This window comes from Orbicella faveolata, unplaced genomic scaffold (assembly GCF_042242905.1).
Source record: "Orbicella faveolata isolate gen_17 unplaced genomic scaffold, um_ofav_v1 contig_46, whole genome shotgun sequence".
NCBI lineage: Eukaryota > Metazoa > Cnidaria > Anthozoa > Scleractinia > Merulinidae > Orbicella > Orbicella faveolata.
The window spans coordinates 28,578,967-28,601,803 of record NW_028301576.1 but is presented as its reverse complement, the minus strand read 5'-3'; the positions used below and the strand labels follow the sequence as shown (position 1 = coordinate 28,601,803).

Genomic DNA, 22,837 nt, shown 5'->3' with positions numbered 1-22,837 from the left:
TCTAAAAAAATTAAAAATTTTAAGAATATTGCACTCTCGTTGGCATTGAAACATCAGAAAATTGAATGTGCCAAAAATATGACTGTGGATGACGATGTGGACGGTAGTGCTGAGTCCAGCTCCCTCTTTAGAAGCGATGTGATATTTGGTAAGAGTAAAAGTCTTCTGGGGAATGATAAGGAGTCTGCATGATGTGAAATTGACCGGTTTCATCAACTAGATTTCCCGGCTGCAGCAGAAATAATGCTGTGTAACTCTGTAACTCTAAAGGGCACCAAGTACAGTCCTGGGAAAAACAACCTTTTGCATATTGGATATGACCCATTTGGCCTCCCAGAGTTTGGAAGCTTGGTCAAAATTTGGCTTGTGTTGGATGTCGGTGTTTTCTTTGTTACTAAAGTTATGGAAAGTGTTGCATTCCGGCAAGAGCTGAACGCCATAGAAATAGAAGATGCATCTCTTCCTCAAGGGCTTCACGTCGTTCGTCCAGACAACCTTCCTTTTTTCCAAGTCCATCACTGCTACAAATCTGGCAAAAAAATGTACATACCATTCAGACAGTATATATTTGACCATCTATAGGATACTTGGTTAAACTAGCTACAAATAGTTTATACTTTCCAAACTTTTGTATTCTGCCACACTGAGCTACACTAGTTATCAGTTGAAGAGTAAGCTAATTTTGACTTCATTTGCATCTAGTTTTGTTTATTGATATTGCTTTACAGAAATCGTGATCCAAGGCTTTCCTTCCTTTGCCTCCCTTGAAGGGGAGGTAAAGGAAGGTGACCCTTGGATCTAGGTTGGATTTACAGGTCTTAATCAATCGTCACTTAAATCACTGAGCTTGTTGTAATACAAAAACAAAGATGAGGACGACTAAAATGTAGCAACCTTTAATAACGTGTTCGGGTGCCGTAATGTCACATTTGAACCAGGGTTCTATTTTCTTTTTTGTTATGTGTCAATTGTAAAGCCTGGGATTCTGCGTTTAGTTTAATGTGCCGGTAGGTTAATCAACTTGGAAAAAAATAGTAGGTTCGTAGGAAGATGTGCTCAGCTCACGTTAGCCTGTTTATTCAGCCCATGAATAGTTGCGTTTTTACTTGAAGAAATGTTCCAATCCAAGTGTAAAAGTCAAGTTATGTAACATTAACTTATACTTTTGTTGATATACAGTGTGCAACGGTCCATTAACACTGGAGTTTTTTGGTGCGTATTTGGCTGAGATTTGAGTAGCGATTTTTCGCAACTGCAAAAACTGCCAGTTATCTATGAATTTTTACAGCGATTTGTATTACTCTACAAGAAAAGCTCCATTTGCAAAAACTATTAATAAATAATGAAGTATATCTTATGCAGTGAATTAAAAAGAATTGCAGGGCTGCTGTAAGCTTCCACAATCAGAAAAACTGTTTTGTTTTTCTGAAAATAACTTTGAGCGATCTCAGACATGCTATGCCTTTCTTGAACGTTAACAATTATACATGTACGTTTAGGGTTAAACATATAAAATTCCTTTGTCTTGTGTGGTATCATTCATCATTGATAGTGAAATTCATGGGGAATGAACTCTGATTTTTATCTCCTCTTGATACCCTGTATACACTTTGGGTGGGGTGACCTGTACCATAGGACGTCGCTTCAGTTTTCTGGTACAAGATTTTGTTCCTTGCCACGTGGCATGGGTAGGTGAGATTACCCTTTTTTGGTTCTTCTCCCGCGTTGTGCACAGGATAGGTTAGCCAGCCGGCTCACCAGCTTGCCCCATTTTCGTTAGAACCGAACAAAGCAGGAGTAGGCACGAGAACATTAATCTGAAATGTTCAAAAATAGACTCCAGTTGGCGGCACCCGCAAAAGGTTAGTTCTTAAATTAAGAAGCTATATCTTCAATCATCTTTTAAATTAAGAAGCAATTTCTTGTTTTGAAAGGTTTATTTTAAGAAACCTTCCGTCCTTGAAATCAATATCTTAAAGTAAGGAGCCGATTTTCGGAAACTCTCAAATAAAGAACATTCATCTCAAATCAAGAACAACCATCTTAAAATAAGAAATTACCTTTGTCTGGACTAAGAGAAAACTTAATTTAAAACTTCAGGTTTAAGAGTGAATCAGCAACAAAGGTGATTTCACTTGCGGATTTCGGTCGTTTTCTCTCTTCGTCTTTTCTCCATTTGGGTGTTCCAAGAAAACCTGAACGTTTTTTACTTTTACTCCTTTTGACAACAGCCGCTCTGGATCCAACACGGTTTCCTTTAGGCATAATGAAGACGATAAAACAATGCAAGCGACCACACAGCCAAAGCAAAATGAAAAAGGCGTGCGTGTTGTGTACTGAGGGGCCAGGCCTCCTTTCGGAAGTGTGGCTTGGATTGGACTTTTGAATGACTTGGAATGGGGAGGATTCAACGAATTTTTATCGGCTAAATGCCGCCTAAAAGCTCTTGCTTTCAAATTGGTTGCCATGGCAACGGATCAACATTTAAGAGTGTGTTGTAAAGAACTGCTTCTCTTCACCAGAAAAAGTAAAGAAGAAAGAAAAAACACCAGGGGAAGTACTACTATAGCTTTAAGAGTGTTTTGAGATTAAAATTAAAATTCTTACAAACTTCACCAAAATTGACAAAAATATGACTGTAATCCCGCCTTAAAGCTGGGACAGCTGATTCATTTGATTTTCCCTGAGCTGAAATTGGAATACCCTGAAAATTTTGCCTTACCAAACCAGCCAAGTTTCTGGTAAAGGAAAGAACCTGTCCAAAACAAAATCAACTCATGACAAGAGATCTCTATAAAACCACATTAACTATTCACTTTGTTCTTAAAATGAATAAATGAAATTAACAAAGAAATGATAAATCATTAAACAATGACTCAATTTAAAAACATTATAACTGCTAAATCATACACTGTATTTTATCACCATTATAAAATTAAGCAATACAAAGCATGTGCAATTTTTCTATCAAGTTATGGAAGCATGATTGAACGTTTGGGAGAACTAGAAATGCTGTTGGAACAGGAGCCATTAGCCGAGTGTTTCTAACGTTTCTCGAGTTCTTCAAAATTTTCACGAGTGGTGCTATAAATCAATGGAATCATGGAGGACATGTTGTTTTCTATTTCATTTAGAAAGTACCAAGACTTAAAAAAAGAAAATAACTTGCTCAGGGCCGTCATTAAGTTTTCATTGAACTGTAGCCTTGATCTCTGCACCCATAACAACAAATTAACTGTTACAAACTATTTGTTACTTTATGGATGAATTGAACCTACAACAGCAAAGTTAAACCGTAACATCAAGAACCCATCCAACATGTTCAGCCGTAACCAGTGCTATGCGTTACGGCCCTTATTGATAGCTCTATTGCTTACTTTGATGTTCAAAATGTACATTCTCTTTGCTTGCGCCATCATTACTTTAACACTTCATGCTAATATTTATTTCTATTGAACAATTAGATGATGAGTGTCACGTTCCACAGCCGATGGAACTGGATTATTGCAATGAACAGATACGACACACGAATCCAATCTAGAAGTCCGCCATGCTGCTTTAATAATCAACTTCCCAACTTACATTGCGCGCTTAAGTATATTATGTATGATGCACCAAAATGTACCTTACAAACACTACATCCCTTCCTTTTTTGGTATAACCACTATGATCTTAAGGAAATGTCAACACAATCAAAAGTCAACTAAAAACCTAGTATGACTTAAACTCACAAAATGGCTGGCCATAAAAATTATTAATTCTCGTCTTTTGAACCGTAACAGTCAATAATGACATCAAGTCATAACAAAGTTTCTAACAATCGCATTCAAGTCAAAACAGAGTCCTTAACAATAACGCTCAGGTCATAACAAAGTCTTTAAATCTTTCCGGCAGTTTCCTGGCCCTTGTTGGTTTCGTCATAACCGGGCTGCTCAGTTTTTCTTGTTCTGCTTCCGGTTCTACAGGATCAGCAACATCAAGCAATGGAGCTGTTTTCTCCGGATTCTGTGATGCTTCCTCATACTTCTTTACATGGGTTGTGTTTCGCATAAGTTGAATGCCTTCTGGTGATTCAACGACAACACTGCTCCCAGTTTTGGTTACAACATCATAAGGCTCAGAAGCAAATGGTGTTGACAACTTGTTTTTGTGCTCTTGTTTTACTAAGACTTTGTCACCTGGAGCTAGGTCTGACTCCTGGGAATTCCTCTTCTTGTGTGCATAGTGTTTAGCTTTGGCTTTCATTTTGCCATCTCGGTCTCGCATCTCACTCTCTGTACTCTCCTCTCTCAATTCAGGTAGTTTAGTACGCATCTTCCTGCCAAACAAGAGTTCTGCTGGATTCACACCTGTTGTAGTATGAAGGGTTGACCTATATGCTACCAAATACTTGCAAACTTCCTTCTTCCATTCTTTTCCCTCAGCTTGAGCTATTTTCATTCTCTTGAGGAGGGACTTGTTTTGTCTTTCCACTTCGCCGTTTGTTTGTGGCCACAATGGTGTGGTCTTCCTGTGTTCTATGCCGTTATCCTCCAAATACCGCTCAAACACTTCTAATCTGAACTGTGGACCATTGTCGCTTTGAAGTGATTGAGGTAGTCCATGTGTGGTGAAGATTTTCTCCAAACACTCTATGACTTTCTCTGATGTTGTCAAACGCATGACCTCCACTTCATAGTACCTCCTGAAGTAATCAACGATGACTAAGACAGATTCTCCTGATGGTAATGGGCCTAATAGGTCTATGGCCAAATCTTGCCGTGGGTTACTTGGTAATGGGGTTGACTTGATTGGCACTGGGTTTGCTGGACTGCTTACAAGCTGACAGCCATGACAGGTTCTGCAAAAACTTCTCGGCTTCCTTGTCAATCCCAGGCCACCATACCTTTGATCGCAATCTCTGCTTCATACTGACAATTTCTGGATGTCCTTCATGGGCAAGGCTCAGTACTCGAGGTCTCAACTTGCTCGGAATGACAATCCTGGTACCTCAAAGAATTAACTTGCCAATAACACACAGTTCGCCACATACTGGTATGTACTGCTTGTGCTGATCACCTTTCCAGTTTCCATCGTTAATGTGCTGATGCAATTCCACGAACTCTCTGTCCTTTGGTGAGGCTTCTTCAATTTCACGTGTTGTCATCGCTTGAGGAGTGGCAGTTACTGCGGCAAACCTGACAAATTCATCTGACACCTTGTGCGCTGATGAAGATTCTGCTTGCTCGTTTGCATGCAGTAAGCGTGACAACGAATTGGCAATATTCTGCTCTCCAGATAGGTATTTGACTTGGAACTTGTATGGCTGTAATCGCAAGATCCATCTTTCGATTCGTGCACACGGCTTTGATCTGCTTGAGTAGATTGTTTCCAATGGTTTGCGATCAATGTACAGTTCAAATTCAATGCTGTAAAGGTACACATGGAATCATTCACATGCCCATACAACAGCCAAGGCTTCTTTTTCCGTTTGCGAATAACGCTTTTCCACATCGCTTAGATTCTCCCTTGTGTAACTAATGACTCTTTTCCAGCCTTGCTGCTCCTGGATGAGGATCGCACCGAGGCCTACCGGGCTTGCGTCTGCTATGATTAGTGTCTTGGCATTTTTATCAAAGTAACCAAGAGTTTCTGCACTTGATAGCCTCCTCTTAAGCTCATTGAATGTGTTCTTCTGCTCTTCTCCAAACTTGAAATGGACACCCTTTTTGGTTAATCTGCGCAATAGCTCTGTGACCGTAGCAAAGTCCGGGATGAAACGAGCATTGTAGTTTGCCAGTCCCAGAAAGCTTCTGACTTCTGATGCACTCTGCGGTTCTCTTGCATCAACGATTGCTTTTACCTTGTCTTCCGCAGGGCCAATACCATTGTCGCTTAACACCAGTCCCATGAACACCATCTGGGTCATGTGGAACCTGCACTTCTCTGCATTCAGCGTGAGATTCTTCTCTTTCAGCCTCTCCAAAACTCGCTGCAATCTTCTGTCATGTTCTTCAGTGTTCCTCCCATGAATAATGATATCATCTGAGATGTTGGCAACACCTTCACAGCCTTGTAATGATTGCTGAATGACATGCTGGTACACTTCTGGAGTTGAGCTTATCCCAAACATAAGGCGCTTGTACTGATATAGACCACAATGTGTAGTGAATGTTGTGATACTCCTGGAATCCGGATGGAGTTCTAATTGGTGATAACCCCATTTTAAATCCACTTTACTGAACACTGTGCTTTGGTTGAGGTTTTGGAGCACTTCGTCCACTGTGGGTATGGGATAACGTTCTCTGATAATGGCTTCATTAGCCCTTTGCATGTCTACACAAAGGCGTATTTCGTCATTCTGCTTTGGGACTACTACAACTGGACTAACCCACAGGGTCGGGCCCTCTACCAGTTCAATTATGTCCATGGCTACCAGTTCTTCAATCTTTTCCTTAACCTTGTCTCAAAGACTAAATGGGGTGCGCCTGACTGGTTGCGCCACAGGAGGTACATCCGGATTCACATGCAAGTTAATTTGGTAATTCTTTAACTTTCCCACCCCTTCAAAGATTTCTTTATAATCGGACATGATTGTCTCATTAGATGTCACAGTGCAGATCCGGGTTCCTAATTTCAACACGCCTAGCTGTATGGCAGTTTCTCTTCCAAGCAATGCCGCCCCTTCACCATTAATAACAACAAATTCGGCTTCGGTTTCTTTCCCCTCTACTCTTGCCAGTGCTGAGAATGTTCCTAGAACGTTCAGCGGCTGTTTACTGCCATACGCATAAAGCTTCTTATCACTCTTTCTCGACACACACTTAATCTTGTCTTGCTTTAACTTTGACCACAGATTTTTGTCAATCACATTGGTGCTCGCACCCGAATCAATCAGCATTGCAACTACAACTCCGCCCACAGTCACATCTATTTTCTCAGGAGATGTAGCGGAATTCACAGTAAATGCATACTCATCTTCATCTCTTTCACTTCCCACATACCTTACTGACTTCTTTTTCTTTCCTTTTGTCTTCTCTTCCCATCTAGGTTTGGGAGGTTTGGCTGTTTTCTTTCTACACTGCAAACCAAAATGGTCAGCTCCTCCACACTTATAGCAAGTTTTTCCTTTTGCAGGGCATTCAGAGTCTCGTCCAAAATGTCCTACTTTTCCACATCTGTAGCATGCTCGCTTTACAGACTCCTTGTCTTTGTCTTCCTGCTTGTCGCGGACCAAATTCACATCTTCCTGCCTTCCATATTCTCCAGCTGTGATTGAACTCGCTCGTGATTTGCTGCCATCGAAAGTAACAGCTCTAAGGTTAATTTCTCGCCTTTTTCCAGTAGTTTCTTCCTTAATTCATGTGATTTACATCTCTGCACGACTTGATCACGAATCTGGTTTTCAGCTTGTTCGCCGTAGTCACAGTCCTTGACCACTTGCCTCAATCACGTCACAAACCGAGCCACAGTTTTGCCGTCCTGTTACTCCATGCTGCGGAACACATGATTTTGGTATGTCGAATTTACCTTTGGAATGAAATAATCGTTCAAAGCCTTCACCACTTTTTCGTAATCTTTCGCCTCGCCTGTGTCAGCCAACGTTTCAAAAATTTCTTGAACAGCTTCGCCAGCAGAATGAAGGTGTAAAGCTCTCCTCTGGATTTATTATCTGCTTTATCTGCTTCGACGAGCAAGCCTTTGCTGTCGGCATACATCGAGAAACTTTTCAACCAATGCTGCCATCGCCTTCCCATGCCTGAAGGTTCACCATGTGGGTCGAAGGGTTTTACACTCGTCAATTCGTCTATCTTTATTGACACCATGGTCTGGGCAGTTGCAACTTCAGTCCTCGTCGCCAGATGTCACGTTCCACAACTGATGGAACTGGATTATTGCAATGAACAGATACGACACACGAATCCAATCTAGAAGTCCACCATGCTGCTTTAATAATCAACTTCCCAACTTACATTGCACGCTTAAGTATATTATGTATGATGCACCAAAATGTACCTTACAAACACTACAATGAGCTCAAGATTTCTATCAAGAAATCAAGCGTGAATAATATAATTTTTGGCAGTATAAATCTACTAAGGCTGAAAATGTCTTTTTGAGACAGTGGATGGTACAATTAACTAACATACCTGAGTAGACAAAACATCTGCTATGCAAACTAGGCACAACAACTTATCGTGTGATCAATTTCAAGACTTAATTGTACATGCGAAAGGGCAACTTTGTGGGGTTAGGGTTAGGATTAGAGAACCAAACAGTATGCGTTGGGATGGATGGATAACTAGAATTCAGGTGTGGACAAGTACAGTTGGAACTTCCAGGAAGCTAAGTTTGAATTTCCAGGAGGATCTGCAGGGAGCTGGGTGGTTTACACACAAACAAAAACAAAACAAACGCAATCAAAACTATGCAAAGGGTTGGGTACTTCCCCCATTAAAGATCTCCAACCAATTCCACAAATCAGCAGTAGTATGACTTAACATGTTCAATTATATATCTCACTCAAAATGTTTGTTCAGACATACCTTTTAAAAAAATCTAAGTGATGCTTACTATGATCAGATATCCAAACACCATCACAGCTGTCAGTATAGATAAATATTGTTATGAGTGTTACAAATTTAATGACAATAATTTAATGGTACATATGTGTAAGTTTCATCTGAATGTTAATGGCAAAACCACGATCAAAGTGGCAAAGTTCACAGTATCTATTTTATGCACTGAAAAATCAGTCATAGACTTGTTTCATTTGACTTTTCCAACAAACATTTTAAATAGAAAAGAGCATCTAAGGGACCCCTAGTTTGCCACCCTGAGTGTGTTTGAGCCATAAACAAGTGCATTGCAGTTGCATTTACATTTAGGAAATGGTCATTGATACCACTTCACTTTAAATTAAATGCTTATTGACAATTAATTAAATTGCATGTCAACAACCTGGTCACTTTCCTCCTCTTCCTGTCTCTCTTCATCATCATCAGAATCTTCTGGTGAATCAAACAATAATTGGCTGAACTTCATTTAATGGAACTACTACTAAATGAACTACATTTGACTTCATATCAATTGTCTTATTGTCTTGTGAAGAAGTTCACTGTTTGTTCCCTGTAAACTGACTGCAATTTATTTTGTCAAATCATGCAGTTATCCTTTGGATGGTTCTTCTAATTAGGCAATCACAGTTGGTGAGACAAACCTTGTTAAATTACATTGTACATTTTATATACATGCTGATGGAATTCAAGATGTGACTCAATTGAGTCGTGGATCTTTCCAATAAACCTGCACATCCATGACAGTCAATATCTGATTGAACAGAGAGTAATAAAACTTTATATTCCAAATTGTTTGCAATAAGTATATTACACTTTGATTTAACAACAACATAGTTCTGAATGCTGCCGCTAAAATAAAAATAGACATTGTTTGACCAAACAAATTCCTTTCCCGTACATATGTAAAATTAGCTGAATGATCAACATATTTTTGTATACTTACGGGGATTCCCGGACTGGGTGTTTCAGTAAGGTAGCCGCGTAGGCTCTCAAAGACTTCCTCAAACTCCCCATTGTCGGATCCCTACATGGCAAGAAATTATTTTTCACACAATTTAAGACTAACTGGTATGCATGCAGCACATAAATATTGTTGGCTCTTAAAAGCAAATATATGCACATTGACTGAAACTATTCAAATTTTATATCAAACCTTAAAACACATTTTGAAACATGCCAACAATATTGTGAACCCTCTGGCGATTAGCAATACATATTAAACTGGGATTAAATAAATAAGCTTAAATTTTAACTAAATAACTCAAAATCTAAGGTCGGTCAGATCCCTATGTACAATTTTCTTTAAAGTTTGCCAAAAGTTGCCTCATTAAAAATTTTGTTTAATTTAATTTAATTTAACTTTTTAAAATTTAATAACAGAAACCAAAAATTCACCATGACATTTTTGAATTATAAGCCCCTAAAGCTGTAGTTAAGGGCGTTTTTAGCAGGTCGTACTGTTGCTATAGTAACCTGTTGTGTCACGAAAATGATAACAATGTGTTCAGCAATGATCATGCAGTTTTTTAATAACATGATTGTAGCATTAAGTGATAAGGAGTAGTTCTAAATGACCCATCGCAATCTAAGTGCTAGAAACTGTTTTGAGCCACCTTAAGCTATGCAAATAAAACTAATTACAATTCCGACCATACGAAATTATATCCAAAATTATGTGCAAGGCAAGGTTAGTTAGGGAAAAAAAAAAGTGCTATTATTTTTGCTAATCGGTCCGGTCGAGTTAAGCGTTCTTATCTGACTAGGCTATTGCTCAGCTAACAAAATATGGGGTTCAAGATTGGGTAGTAGTTGGACCAAACAACAGTGTCTTTAGTTCGCTGACCGATAGAAGAGAACTTGATCAATCAATACCAACCTCACTGAGTGATGGGGGAATCAATTCCTCCTGATGGCCATCCTGATCACTGAACTCTTCCCAGCTGTAGAGGGAGTCCCTGTCATCGTGATCTCTTGCCTGCAAAGAGTTTGTTTTAATTAATCACTAGCACTTTAACCCTTTGGTGACACCCCCTAAAAATGGCCATTTTTGACATGTTTTGGTAAAAAATGACCAGCTCATGTTGTATTCAACTAATTTTGTTATGCTATATGTCATTTTAAAGCTAAATAAATGGACATCAAGACTATGTTGTCAGTTTCTTTGAATCTCTTTTAATTAATTAATTTAGGCCAATTTATGCTAATTAAAATGTCACGCAATACACATTTTTTAGGAGAAAATTTTTAGTAACATCTGCTCTTTATGTAGCATTGAAAACTGAACAAAGAAAAGTTGTTTCCCATTAAATACTCTATATTTCCTGAAAATTTGATTGAAATTCAATGAAAATTCACAAAGTTATGCCTCTTTCTTTCGGGTGCCCTCAAAAGCCCTGTTTTGCCTTTACTACACCCACATGGGTGCATGGGTGATACAAGTACCCATTGGCTACATGAGCACAATTTAAGTTAAATGCCACTCATTTCAAATATTCTACTTGTGTAAAATAGCAATTAGTTTTTAAAAGTAGAAATCTACATGCACCACAGCCGGACACGTAAACCCTAAAAACCACCAGGTGGAAAACGGGGACCGTGTACCCCCAACCAGTGCTATGATGCTACCTTTGGGGTTTCAAGGGGCCTTACCTAACAAAGAACAAATTAAATCAACTACAAGTGTCTTTTTACAATTAATCGCAGTGATACTCCTTGCTGTGCCAAATCTCAAAGCAGTCTTTATCCTGAGTGCAATGTAGATAAACATTATTACATTGTGGTGCACTGCAGCAAGACCAAACTTTCATTTCCTTCTGTGTTGCTTTATAACAAACTTTACAGTTCCTCTTAGTGTCAGTAAACTTTGGTATATGCACAGTAACAAACTCCCCAGGTTTCTTTGTTGGGGGCTTGAACACTGGAGGTGTTCCATATTCATCCAAGCCCGCTAGATCTCTCACAAGTTCCTCTCAATACTCTGCAATTGCAAACTTTTGGGGACACTTGAGTGCTTCATTGTCAGGGTGCTCTGCACGATGAAGTTGAAATAGAATGTAACTGTTGACAATAGCTATGTCAATCATGTGAAAAAACAATGTTTTCCACCACCTCATACACTTTTGAAGAGCACAGTTCTTTGCAAGAATTTGATCTGAACAGTCAACTGCATTCATATAGTTATTATAATGTTCGAATGCTTTAGGCTGTTTTACATTGATATTTCTCCACACATTGCCCACTTTCTCTTTTCTAGCAACCATTACAAAATCATTGGCACTGTCAATTGAAGTAAGGATAGTGACTGGTCGGTTGTCCTTCCATTGCTGAGCAAGGCATACTCCATCTCTTTCCCACCTCATGCTTCCCCGAGCTTTCCGTCGTGCCCATTGTTGTCCCTTTTTCATTGTCTCAGGGAATCCTCTCCTGTTCTCAGCAGCTGTACCTGTGGCTGGAATCAAAACTTGAAACAAATCTTTCACAAACTTCACAGAAGTATAAAAGTTATCAAAGTACAAATGATATCCCTGGTTCCTCAGAGGGGCAACAAGTTTCATTACTACATCATACCCTGACCCATTAGGACTTACCTCCTGCTGTGCATTTCTCCCTATGTATACATCAAAGTCACAGGTGTATCCATTCAAACTATCTGCCAAGACCCATAACTTTATACCCCACTTTGTTAGTTTGTTTTTTATATACTGCCGAATTCCAGACCGATGTTTTGATTTCACCATTCTCTCATCAACAGCCACACGTTGAAAAGTTTGGTATAGATCCTTGCATTTTTGCTTGAAAAAATCCAAAAAGCTACTCACCTTTCTCAATTTGTCTTCCTCATCTTCTTCATCTGGATCGACAACATGAAGCATTGCCATAAGTGCCTTGAATCAGTCTTGGGACATAATTCTCCATGCCCACAACCCATGGTATAAAGTTTTTGTGCTCCAGTATCGGTGAAATGAGCTAACATGTACCAGGCCACAATATAAAATGAGGGCAATCAATTTTTCTATTTCCTCAGGAGAAGTTTCAACCCAGTCACCTTCCTTGTCACCATAGTAGGGTTTGTCGCCAATGGCCCCCCATCCATAGCTATTTGTATGGGTACAGATAGTTCTTAGAAGCTCTGCTGTAAAGAAAAGCCTGAAAAAATCTACCGCCCTTGTTATTGCACCTCTTAGCACTGGCATATTCAGATGCAATCAGGGTGGTCTCCTTGGGGTAAAAGGGGGAATCTGATTTGGTGTATCAGGATCCTCATAACTTCTACTTGCAGGTGCAAGTAGAGCTGCAGGTGCAGGGGGAGGATCACCCCTTCCCCTACCCCTGCCCCTACCCCTTGCTGGCCTCTGCTGGGGTAGTCTCCTACCTCTTCCTGGTGGTCTTTCTTGTTCCTCTGCAGACGCATCAGAGTCACTTACCTCATCTTCCGACTGCTCACTAGAGTCACTATCAGAAATCATAGTTTCGATATCTGACTCATGCTCACTGGAAAAAAAACATATGTGAAATGAGTTTTTGAGAATTTGGAAGGGACAAAACTGTAACACCAACATAAAATGAAAGGTTCAGCAGCTAATAAGCAAATTTTGCACCAAAAAAAAACAAATCAGGAGAGCTAAAATTTGCTCTTTAGATCTTACAATGTCCTTTGATCAAAGGTCACAAACTGGAGAGATCATTACTGATGATATATAAATCAAACAAAAAACTTCTTCTTTCAAAACCTTATTATATTTACTCTTTAGGGCTCGATAAAATACATATAGCGTTGTTTGTACACTACTAACAGTGAAGTAAAAAACAGAATTACAATAAATAACTTGATCAAACCCAAGATTTTTCCGCTATTAATGAAACATTCCCGACAACATTCCAAGGTTATGTCCACATACAAATGAAACAAGTAAAAGGAATATTATACGTCAATTCCATAAAATTTCATCAGAAAAGGGTTCTCAGAGAAAGAAAATGTTATTTGCAAATTCTTTGGACACTAGAAAATGCAAACGAATGACAAAATAACCATGATATTTCTTTCTGTCTTTCTTCTCGCGAACACATGTTTGGAGGCTCGAGTTATGCATTGCGCGAAAAAATAACCTGATTGTATGGCACTCAAAATTGTGGTAAGAAATGAATAAATCGGGCCCAGAAAGCTTCTATTTCCATCATTTTAGTTTACTAAAGACTTGTAGTTTCATTTTTCACAAAAAGATGACGGGAAAAGTGCAAAATTTGGGCTAAGTAAAGGCTAAATACCAATGCACTCATATTTCATCATGTTGTTTACACTATCGCTTACCTCCATTCTCTCTCTGAAGCACGATTTCCTTCGAGTTCTTGGTCTAAATCAAACTCTTCTCCACTCGAAATTCCACCAGTGTTACTGTCAATATCACTTTCAGCATCACTGCCACCTCAGGCACAAATTTCAGCTGCTTCAGCCGTGAAAGTCATGCATGGTCGCTTGCTCGAAGACGCCATTTTGAATAGAACCTTGCTTGTCATGCCGCATACACAAAAAGTGAATTTCGACTAGCCAATGAGATCTATGAATTCCACAATGGATTCTTTTTGATTGGCTACATCCATAGTTTATTTTTAGTGTAAAAAACGATTAGGTAATGTTAAAAGAGCATTGTTTTGATAGGAAATACGTCATTGTGCCACATGGCACGATATTCGGGGTTGTCATCACCAAACGGTTAAACTTCTGATCAGGAGCGATAAAACGACAGGCGACTTTATTTCGCAATGCGAAAAATGCAGGTTTAAAAATTGTATAAGAATTAAATGTATTTGGTCGGCGCAGCTAAACTTCGCGACAATGATACGCAAATCAAAGGTCAAATGCACGAAAACGCACAGAAGTTCAGATCAATTCACGAATTCTTGTTAGCTTCAATTTCGATAGCACGAGTAAACACGAAGCAAAAGAATGCCTTTGTCATTTACAATTATTTACCAGCAGGCCAGACAAGTGTGGGAAAGTTGCTAGTGTGATAACGCACGGCTCAGGAAAGAGAAATTTCAGACATACCTCTGCATCGCTGATGCTAAGTTGTGGACTTGCTGGCAAACTCATTTCTAATTAGCTTTCGGGCAAACTAACGAGTAGCGTGAAAAAGCGTTTCTTTTAGTGGTCCTAAGAGGTCCTCGATGTATCGGCAAAGCGATGCTGAAGTATAAATTGCCTCATGGCACACGCACACGTTTACAACTGTGATACCTGTCATTCCAAATGAGCTGTCAAGATCCAGGGCCTGGGGAATATCAACAAAACAAATAGTTCTCTATTCGAATTGATCTGGTGGAAACAGAAAAGATCTTTTGGACCTCTCCTATTTGTCAATCAATTACGGGTGTCCGCCCACACAAGTTGACAGTTTTAACAGAGTGTTGCTTGTTTCATGGCTGCAAAGAGCTTTGTAAATTTGTTGGCCTCTTTTTATGGGATCCCCCATCTTATTGTAGGCTCGATTTCCGCCGCTTTCTCGAGTCTGGTCTACGTGAAGCGCGGGCTCCTTTCCCGAACAGCGGCCATTAATTGAGCCTAATCTTGTTAATCGTTGCTCATAAATTTGTATTCTCGTTAGCCTGTTTAGGGTCACTGTCAGTGGGTTTGATCAAAGATTAAAGTGGGTGGGCGACGAGCAGGGACTGGTAGAGTTTACAGCCCACACGTTGAATAATTTCAACCTACATTCCGCTCAGATGCAGAGTTGCTCAGAGACCCTCCATTTTAAGTTTTCCCCTTCACCCTAGAGGTCTCTAGAAGATACGGGTAGTCGGTTGTACCTCATTTAATATTATGTAAATAAGAGAACGAAGAGAAGAGGAGATCATGAAAAGTCGATATCGTCTATTTTTTAGGGACACTTTTTTGATGTTTCTCATGGCTGATTCCATCATTCCATCATTCCAAGGGTTTACGGTTAAAACGTTCACTGAAAATAAACAACGAACTCAACTAAACTCAAATTGTTCAGTTACCAGATAGATATCACAACAATAGCTTTGCCGCAAAATGTTATCGGTTTGCAAATAGGGCGGAACCATCAATCGATCAGGTTTCAAAGGCGGCAAAACCACAGACTATTTTCTCTGCACCTGCAACCTCGCCTCCCCACTCCATCTCATTCACTTGAAACTTAAACTTCTCGCAGGCAGTCTACCTTCTCAACGAGGTAGTTCCATGGATTTAGTTGTCAAGAGGAGCAGAGAGTCTTACTGTTTTTTGATCCTGGTTAAAAAAATAATAATAAAATAAGTAGACACAAAAATCTCCTAAAAGCAGTCTTGTTCTTAGGGTCTTTCTTCTTCCCACCCCTCTCTCGCTCCAGGGGTGTGAAAAAGAGAAACCCTGGGTACGAGATTGATCGACAAGTTGTTCAAAAATGCTTCCAGGCATTTTTTACTTTCCTTCTCATTAGGCCCCTCATTAGCTAATCACCCATCACGCTCCGCCCGCTTACGTTGACTGACCCACTAGCAAAAGCCACGCTATCGAATATAGATCTTGTTTGAACTTCATAGGCAATATTCATATACTAGACTGAAAGGTATATCAAATTTACGTAATGGGCACAAAACATGAAATTTTGCAGTGATAGTTATGCTTTCTGGACAAGCCGGAACTAGTCACAAATCGCCAATAGGAAAATTATACTTCCGAGTACTTTTGTTTTGTTTTTTGTTTTTAATGTTATTGCCTTACAGAACACAGAATAAATGATTACAGTACTAGATACTACTTGGGAATAACTACTTACAGAGCTGACATTAACTATTGTACTAGACGAAACTTATTATTCTTACAATACTATACTTACAATGCTCACACTAATAGTGTTTACAGCACCTTTTAATCCACAAAAATAAATCTAACATTACAATAAAACGAAAAAAAACAATGAAGATGGTACAAAGGGGAAGAAAACGAAACAAGTGTTTCAAGTGTATTGTTAGGTTGATTACGTATAGCATTACTAGTATGTGAGAGCGAAGATAAAGAGCAGATTGCTGTAAAAAGCTCGTAGGTGACAGCGTATGTACGAGATGGTTGGCAAAGTTGATAGCTGCAAACGCTTCAGAAGAAGTGATGCTATCTATCAGTAGGTATATATTCTGCAAGAGGTTCCCATTTTTCCATATCGCCACTTTTTTTCTCCAACTCGAGCCTTGATTTCAGAAAGCGTAGATAATGGTCAAAGTTAGGGGACATTTCTTTAGAAAAAGAAATGTCCAAGTACTTTTTAGAAAGAGAGGCCAGTGAAAAAGAAATAAAATAATAACAATTTTTCCAAGGAAGTTAAGAAAGCCTGACCCAACAAAATTTGGGAAAAATGTTTTAAAATTACTGTAATTGACAGTAGAGAAACTACACCCTTTAAAAAAAATAATCACGACAGTGTTTTTGGAAAATAATTTATTAATGGCAATGGAACTTGAAATATCAGTAAATAAGAAAAAAGGAAAAATGTAAAATCATTGTATATTGGAAAAAAGATGGCATTTGAAAATATTCAATTATTCTATTACGATTACAAGACGACATGTGTAATGACAAATATTTGTTAAATGGTATGTTCATTGATGGATATTTAATAACTAAATCATTGCTACAAAGACTTACTCCACATGCCCCAGAAACACGAGCTTTGAGGAGAAGCTTGAAGTGACTTGAGGAATCTGAATCTGCTAATGAGTGCACCTCTGTACATCCTACAGCATAGAGGGGGCAGGGTCACACTTCCTTTGAACACACAAAAGCCAAGTGGGACAGCATCTTGCATCTAAAGAAAAATGAGTGGAAAAGATTTAGCAGCAAGTAATATTTTACATAAAGAGCAAATGAAGAGTATCTACCACAAGTAGCTCCCATCAATAACAATACATAATTAACTAAAATCTACCTTTCAACCTGAATCCCACAATTGTTCGGACATGGCACCAATTTGCCAACAAAAAGCTCATCAAGACCTGATTGATCACTATGTGGAACATCCACACCAGAGGAAGGGCACTTCTCTGTCCTGTGAGGGCAAATTAGCAGATACTGGCAAGTTCACGTTGGTAAGAACGAAGAATGCATCCTCTACCTTTAAAATTGCATTCCACAATCTTCATATCGCAATGTGGAAGGTGATTCTCCAGACCAGCTTTTGGCCCAGTCCAGCTGCAGCCACCAGGAAGAGAGATCGTTGATGGACACTTCATTACTCTCCTGCTAATAGCACCTTCAACTACAAGATTTCTAACCAAAGTACCACTTAAAACTCTCCTGTCGACTGGACAATGATTATTATTTGACTGCCACTGGGTGATGCAGTGGTGGCAGAAGGAATGCCCATCTTGACAAGACACTGGCTTGTTGAACACACCATAACTGCAACAACAACAAAAAAACATGTCACAATTTATTCCAAAAAAATTGGTAGTAGCCACAAAAATGGATGCTGTCACAGCCCTAAAAATTGATTCTACAAATATGTCTATAAAAAATTCTGCAATTTTCGATGGAAAAGTTGATGGCATTACTTATATATAGGAATAGACCTTTTTCGACTGGGCGGTTTGTTGCCCCATTTCAGACCATGTGATGATACTCTTGAGAATTCTTCCTTCAAATTTTTCAAATAGCTGGGTGTATATGAACAAATAATTTTTAGATGGATAAAAGAACAAATTTCTAGGGAATACCACGTGGTCTGTAATAGGACAACAATCCGCCCAAGCGAAAAAGGTCTCTACAAGTAAGGCTAGGACTGTCAAAGGATGGTAACGTCTTTGAAACCGTTCCAGGGTTGGCAGAGAACTCTTAAATTGCTGCAAAATATGCAGGAATAACATTCACTCACCAGATACTGCAAAGAAACTCCTGGTCCACATTTTCCACAAACAATTCAGGAGAATATCCGGACATGATTCTATCAGACAGTTAAGACTTAAAAATTACGAACAAAAATGAGCGAAAAGAAAGACAAGAAAGATGGATCGAACAGACAATGATTGAGGGCAGCAATGATCAAGCATGTGAGAGAGGAACAGATCGAGGAGCTGCAGACGACAACAATGAGATAACACTAAATAAATAATGCAATAAATCTAAAGAACCAAATGTAAATAGATAGCGGCAATAATCCTATTGAGCGAACTGTGAGCTTGAATGATCACTTTCACGAGAAGACGATCGGGCAAAGAGCAAAACAATCAAAATATGGCAGAACTGTATCGAGCTGAGAGAAACTGGGGTAAATAGGCTTCGTGTAGGAGAATAGGTTGCGTCCTTAACAACAGGCGGTAACCAAGGGTTCAAACGTCACTACCGGCTTCACATTACATGGTATACTTCATTACGAGCTTTGCATTACATGGTATAGCCATGACAACCATCGTATTTCGAGATAGAATTACATAACGATGATATCACATTACTTATTTCAACCTATTTCGACCTGTTTCATGTCTATTCGATACATGATGAGTTGTAATATGTCTAATATGAGTCGCAATAAGTCGTAATATGTCGAAAAGTAATTTTGCTACAGATGGTGTGCCATATTGGTCATCTCCACCTTATTTCTCGTTGAAAAAGGAATGAAATAATAAAGTAATTGTTGAATTACAAACTACCGGTGGTACTCCCAAAGCAGGCTATCTTAGAGTAATTCAAATGACCGCTATACAAGAAAATCAACAGGTAACCTCGGTCAACCATGGGAAACCATGAATTAACTGATCGATATTAAGAGTATCCTTTTAACCGTCATTTGGTTATCCATGGTTACTCATAGTTACTCATGGCTACCGGTGAAAAAACTGCATTTATCTGCATTAAATAATTGTTATACCAAGCTGAACTGAAAAAAGAAGCAAAAACTTTGTACAATAGGAATTAAAATGAGACACTGTTATAAAAGTAACTATTGGGCTTAGAAGGCCCGTTTTTATCGGTTTAGTGACAGTTTACCATGTGTAATAACATCATTTTTATATCACACTTGCATGTTTGAAGCATTCTGTTCAGCAGACAAAATTACATAAGATCACTTGTTTTATCACACTTTTGAACTTCATGTCGTGAGTTCCCAATGTTTTATCAATAGTAAGGCATTAAAAATAGAATAAATTAACTTTTCTTTATAAATGGTTTACCAATGGGAAACTGTTGGAAATTCTCCCAGTAAGGTGTGGGTCACATTTGGGAAAAGTTTTCATCTTTGCCGGCTAAAAAACCAGAAAAATTTGAAACCACAACCGGAAAGGAAAACTTTTAGACAGAAACGGAGGGTTGTACTAGTGGGAGATAGTTGTCAGTACCAAATTTCAAATTTATTTGCTTGTTGATGTCATCCCAAGCTTTGCGAGCTTGACTGCTGTTGATGCAATCGAAATTCTCGGCCCACAGGTTGATAGCATTTTTTCTTCATCACCTGACCATCTTTAATAAGATCGTTTTCCAGTATCTGCGGGTTCAGGATCAGAAGACAATTGGGAAGATGAAGACGATGACGCTTGTGAAGCACTTGCTTCCATGGACCTGGCCGGTAGACTGTTTTCCTGGGCAATGCTCACATGTGAAGTGCTCAGTTACATTCCCCTTCCAAGTCACATCATGGTAGATGGGAGCATACTGCGGGTATTCCATGCTATCGCCGTAAAAACCGTGAAAACCTTGAAATTGTGCGGGATTATAATAATAGCCTCGTCCATTCATGATGAAAGACTGCAAACTAGAACTGAGCTTCCCGCGTGTATAATTTTTCATGTTACGCTGACAAGCATTGACAGTTACCTTTGTGATTCCCATTGTTTGGGTTGACTTTTCGAAAATCTGCCTGCACCACCCAAGCACTACGGCATCTTTGATGTTTTGCCGATTCGCAAAGTTTTGGCTGAAGCAGAAAACGTGCAGTCACAATAGGCAAAGGCCCACGATGACAGATTTCCACCGACAAGTAAAGAAATTCTGGGAAAGATTTTCCAAGTGCGACCCATACCTAAAAGTTGAAAAGCACTTAAACCATTGGTTGATATCAAATTTTACGTGCTCAGTACAATGCTGTTATCAAAATGATATGCACACATTACTGTGACATCATTATGAGGTCATTTGCAATGGTAAACCATTGTATTGAGGTCAGATGTTTGCCAAAGAATGGTACAGTTTCTGTTTTTTTGTCAAAATATGACAACTGAATAGAGAAAAACTTGTAGCCATTGTGTCATAGGAAGAATTACGTTGAATGAAAGTGAGGTAGACACTCTGAATGCTTTAAAAGTGAAGAAGTAGTGATAAACAGCACCTTGAGGGCTAAATATGGATCAATTTATTTTACGGAAACTTAATACAAGAGCCACTGACCAAAATACTTTGATACAAAACAAATTTTAAAAAGTGGGCTTAATTCTCAACGATCGCCACCTGTTGTGGGTTGTTTGCTTAAAAAACCCTACAAAAGGGGGTAATGGGCACCCCAGGACCCCCCTAGCTACACCCTTGGCCTGTTACAACCAACTGATGGCTGAAGTGGTACAAAGTGGTTCGGCTCTAGAGTGGCATTTTGAGGTACCAAGGATGTCCTTGTTCACGTAATAAAGATCATATTTTCTTTCAACACCTGATGAGGCAGTTGCATTTTTGGGCTCTCTACTGCATGGCAAAACGACCTCACTGCTTGGCTCACACTGGGTATGCTGCAAAAATTGGTCAACTGATAACTGACACTAATGCCATTATTTGAAGCATGGCCCTCCATTTCCCACTGTGGCAAGTGATTGTTGCTTCCTGTACTACCACATCTTGCTGTTTCTTACATGCTCATTCTCTGAAGACAGGGCAATGGCAAACCAGGTACTTTCACTGTAATTGCAGTTCTTAAAGTTCTTTACAAAATACAAATGCAAAGTGTAAAGGTGGGCCTCTAAGAAAAATTCAGCTGCCACAAGTAGCTCAGAATGTGTGCCAACTTTTCAGTGCCTGTCAGGGCAATTGATGTACAGAAATATAAACAGTTTCAATCTGCCGTTGCCGTCTTGGGCAAAAGGTTCCCTGGAATGTCCGTGGGCATCAGACACCAAGAAATCTCGTCATCTGGAATCTCTTCGGTAACAAAGAAAAAGCTGAGAATTGCTGGGTTCTTTGCATTGTTACCTTTTTCTAATATATTTTTGTAATAAAAGACTAAAGCCATTAATACAATCCGTTCAAACATAGAGAAAAATAGCACAGATAGTGCAGGTGTTGATTGCCGGATCACTCTATTGATGGCATATTTGTTTTTTCCAATCCTTGTGCGTACGCTGAATTGCATCAGCAAAAGCATGTACGAAAACTGTGCTGGGCCACGCCAAAGAATTCTTTTGGATTTGTTGAATAAAATTTTGCATTCAAGCCTCTGGTTGTTGACCACTGCTTCCTGCAAAAGCAACAAATCTTGCATAATAGATTTATAAGAAAACATACTCGATCAGAAAAAGCTAGAAAAAAACACTCAAAGTTGGCCCTGGCCAAAATCAGTATTGATAGCACGTGTATGTATGCAAAATCGATCTACTAAGAGGTAATTTGTTGCATCAACTCCTATGTTTTGCTGTCAAACTGTCATATCAGTTGTGCCAGTTGACATGTTGTTTGCGATGGAAGTCTTGGTGTAGACTTCTACTCTGAAAAGCCCTGTTTCTCACTTTCCAGTATTATTTCTACTTCTTAACGTTAACCACAAACTTAATTCTTGATTTACAACAAATTTGAAATTAATGGCTAGGTTTCAAACCGATAAAGTTGGAGAAATATGATAAATACTATTAAATCACTTTTTCATTCATATTTCATAATTAAGCACAGTTCACATGAGATAACTTGCTGTAGTCAAAGACAGGGATCACACGGGTAAATGCCACATCTTTGGAAACCTTTCCTTATGACATCTGGGGTTGTGCTGCTACTTCAGGCTACATTGAAGATTTTTGCAAAATTGAACTGATTAATAACTGCACAGGTGATGTGACTGAAAGCAGCACAGGTGCGCACCCATCCTCTTTTAAGCGGCCCAAAGAGGGATAGATCCAGAGGTTGCAAAAGGTGCAAAGAGGGCAGAGGGAAGCAGAAGACCAGAACTTTATTTGCTGTTGCTGTTTCGATCAGCTTCGCTGTAACATGCACTTTGTGGCCATCTACCAGCAACAGTATGGGGCATTCGGGAAGTATACAAAAAATAGATCTTTCTTGATCTAGCCAGACTTCCCGCAAACAAGGTTCCTCATGGAGC

At 39.2% G+C, this 22,837-nt stretch overlaps 1 protein-coding gene, 2 long non-coding RNA genes and 1 pseudogene across 3 annotated transcripts; all 4 read right to left on the bottom strand.

Moving 5' to 3' along the window:
* Positions 1–2,711: 2,711 nt before the first annotated feature.
* On the bottom strand, positions 2,712–9,124 carry LOC149099463 (uncharacterized). The gene is made up of 2 exons (XR_016203507.1): positions 8,941–9,124; positions 2,712–2,755 (listed from the first exon to the last, which is right to left on the bottom strand). It is a non-coding gene; the product is annotated as an uncharacterized LOC149099463 (long non-coding RNA).
* Positions 6,221–7,339, bottom strand: LOC149099464 (uncharacterized; the record flags this gene model as incomplete). The annotated part of the gene is made up of 1 exon (XM_089277950.1): positions 6,221–7,339. A coding segment is annotated over one exon (894 nt), but the record flags the coding sequence as incomplete, so codon positions are not given.
* Positions 9,125–9,255: 131 nt separating the features above from the next.
* Positions 9,256–14,868, bottom strand: LOC149099462 (uncharacterized). The gene is made up of 4 exons (XR_016203444.1): positions 14,605–14,868; positions 10,435–10,533; positions 9,502–9,582; positions 9,256–9,309 (listed from the first exon to the last, which is right to left on the bottom strand). It is a non-coding gene; the product is annotated as an uncharacterized LOC149099462 (long non-coding RNA).
* A 2,317-nt stretch (positions 14,869–17,185) lies between these two features.
* On the bottom strand, positions 17,186–18,670 carry LOC110064450 (RING finger protein 151-like; annotated as a pseudogene).
* Positions 18,671–22,837: the final 4,167 nt, after the last annotated feature.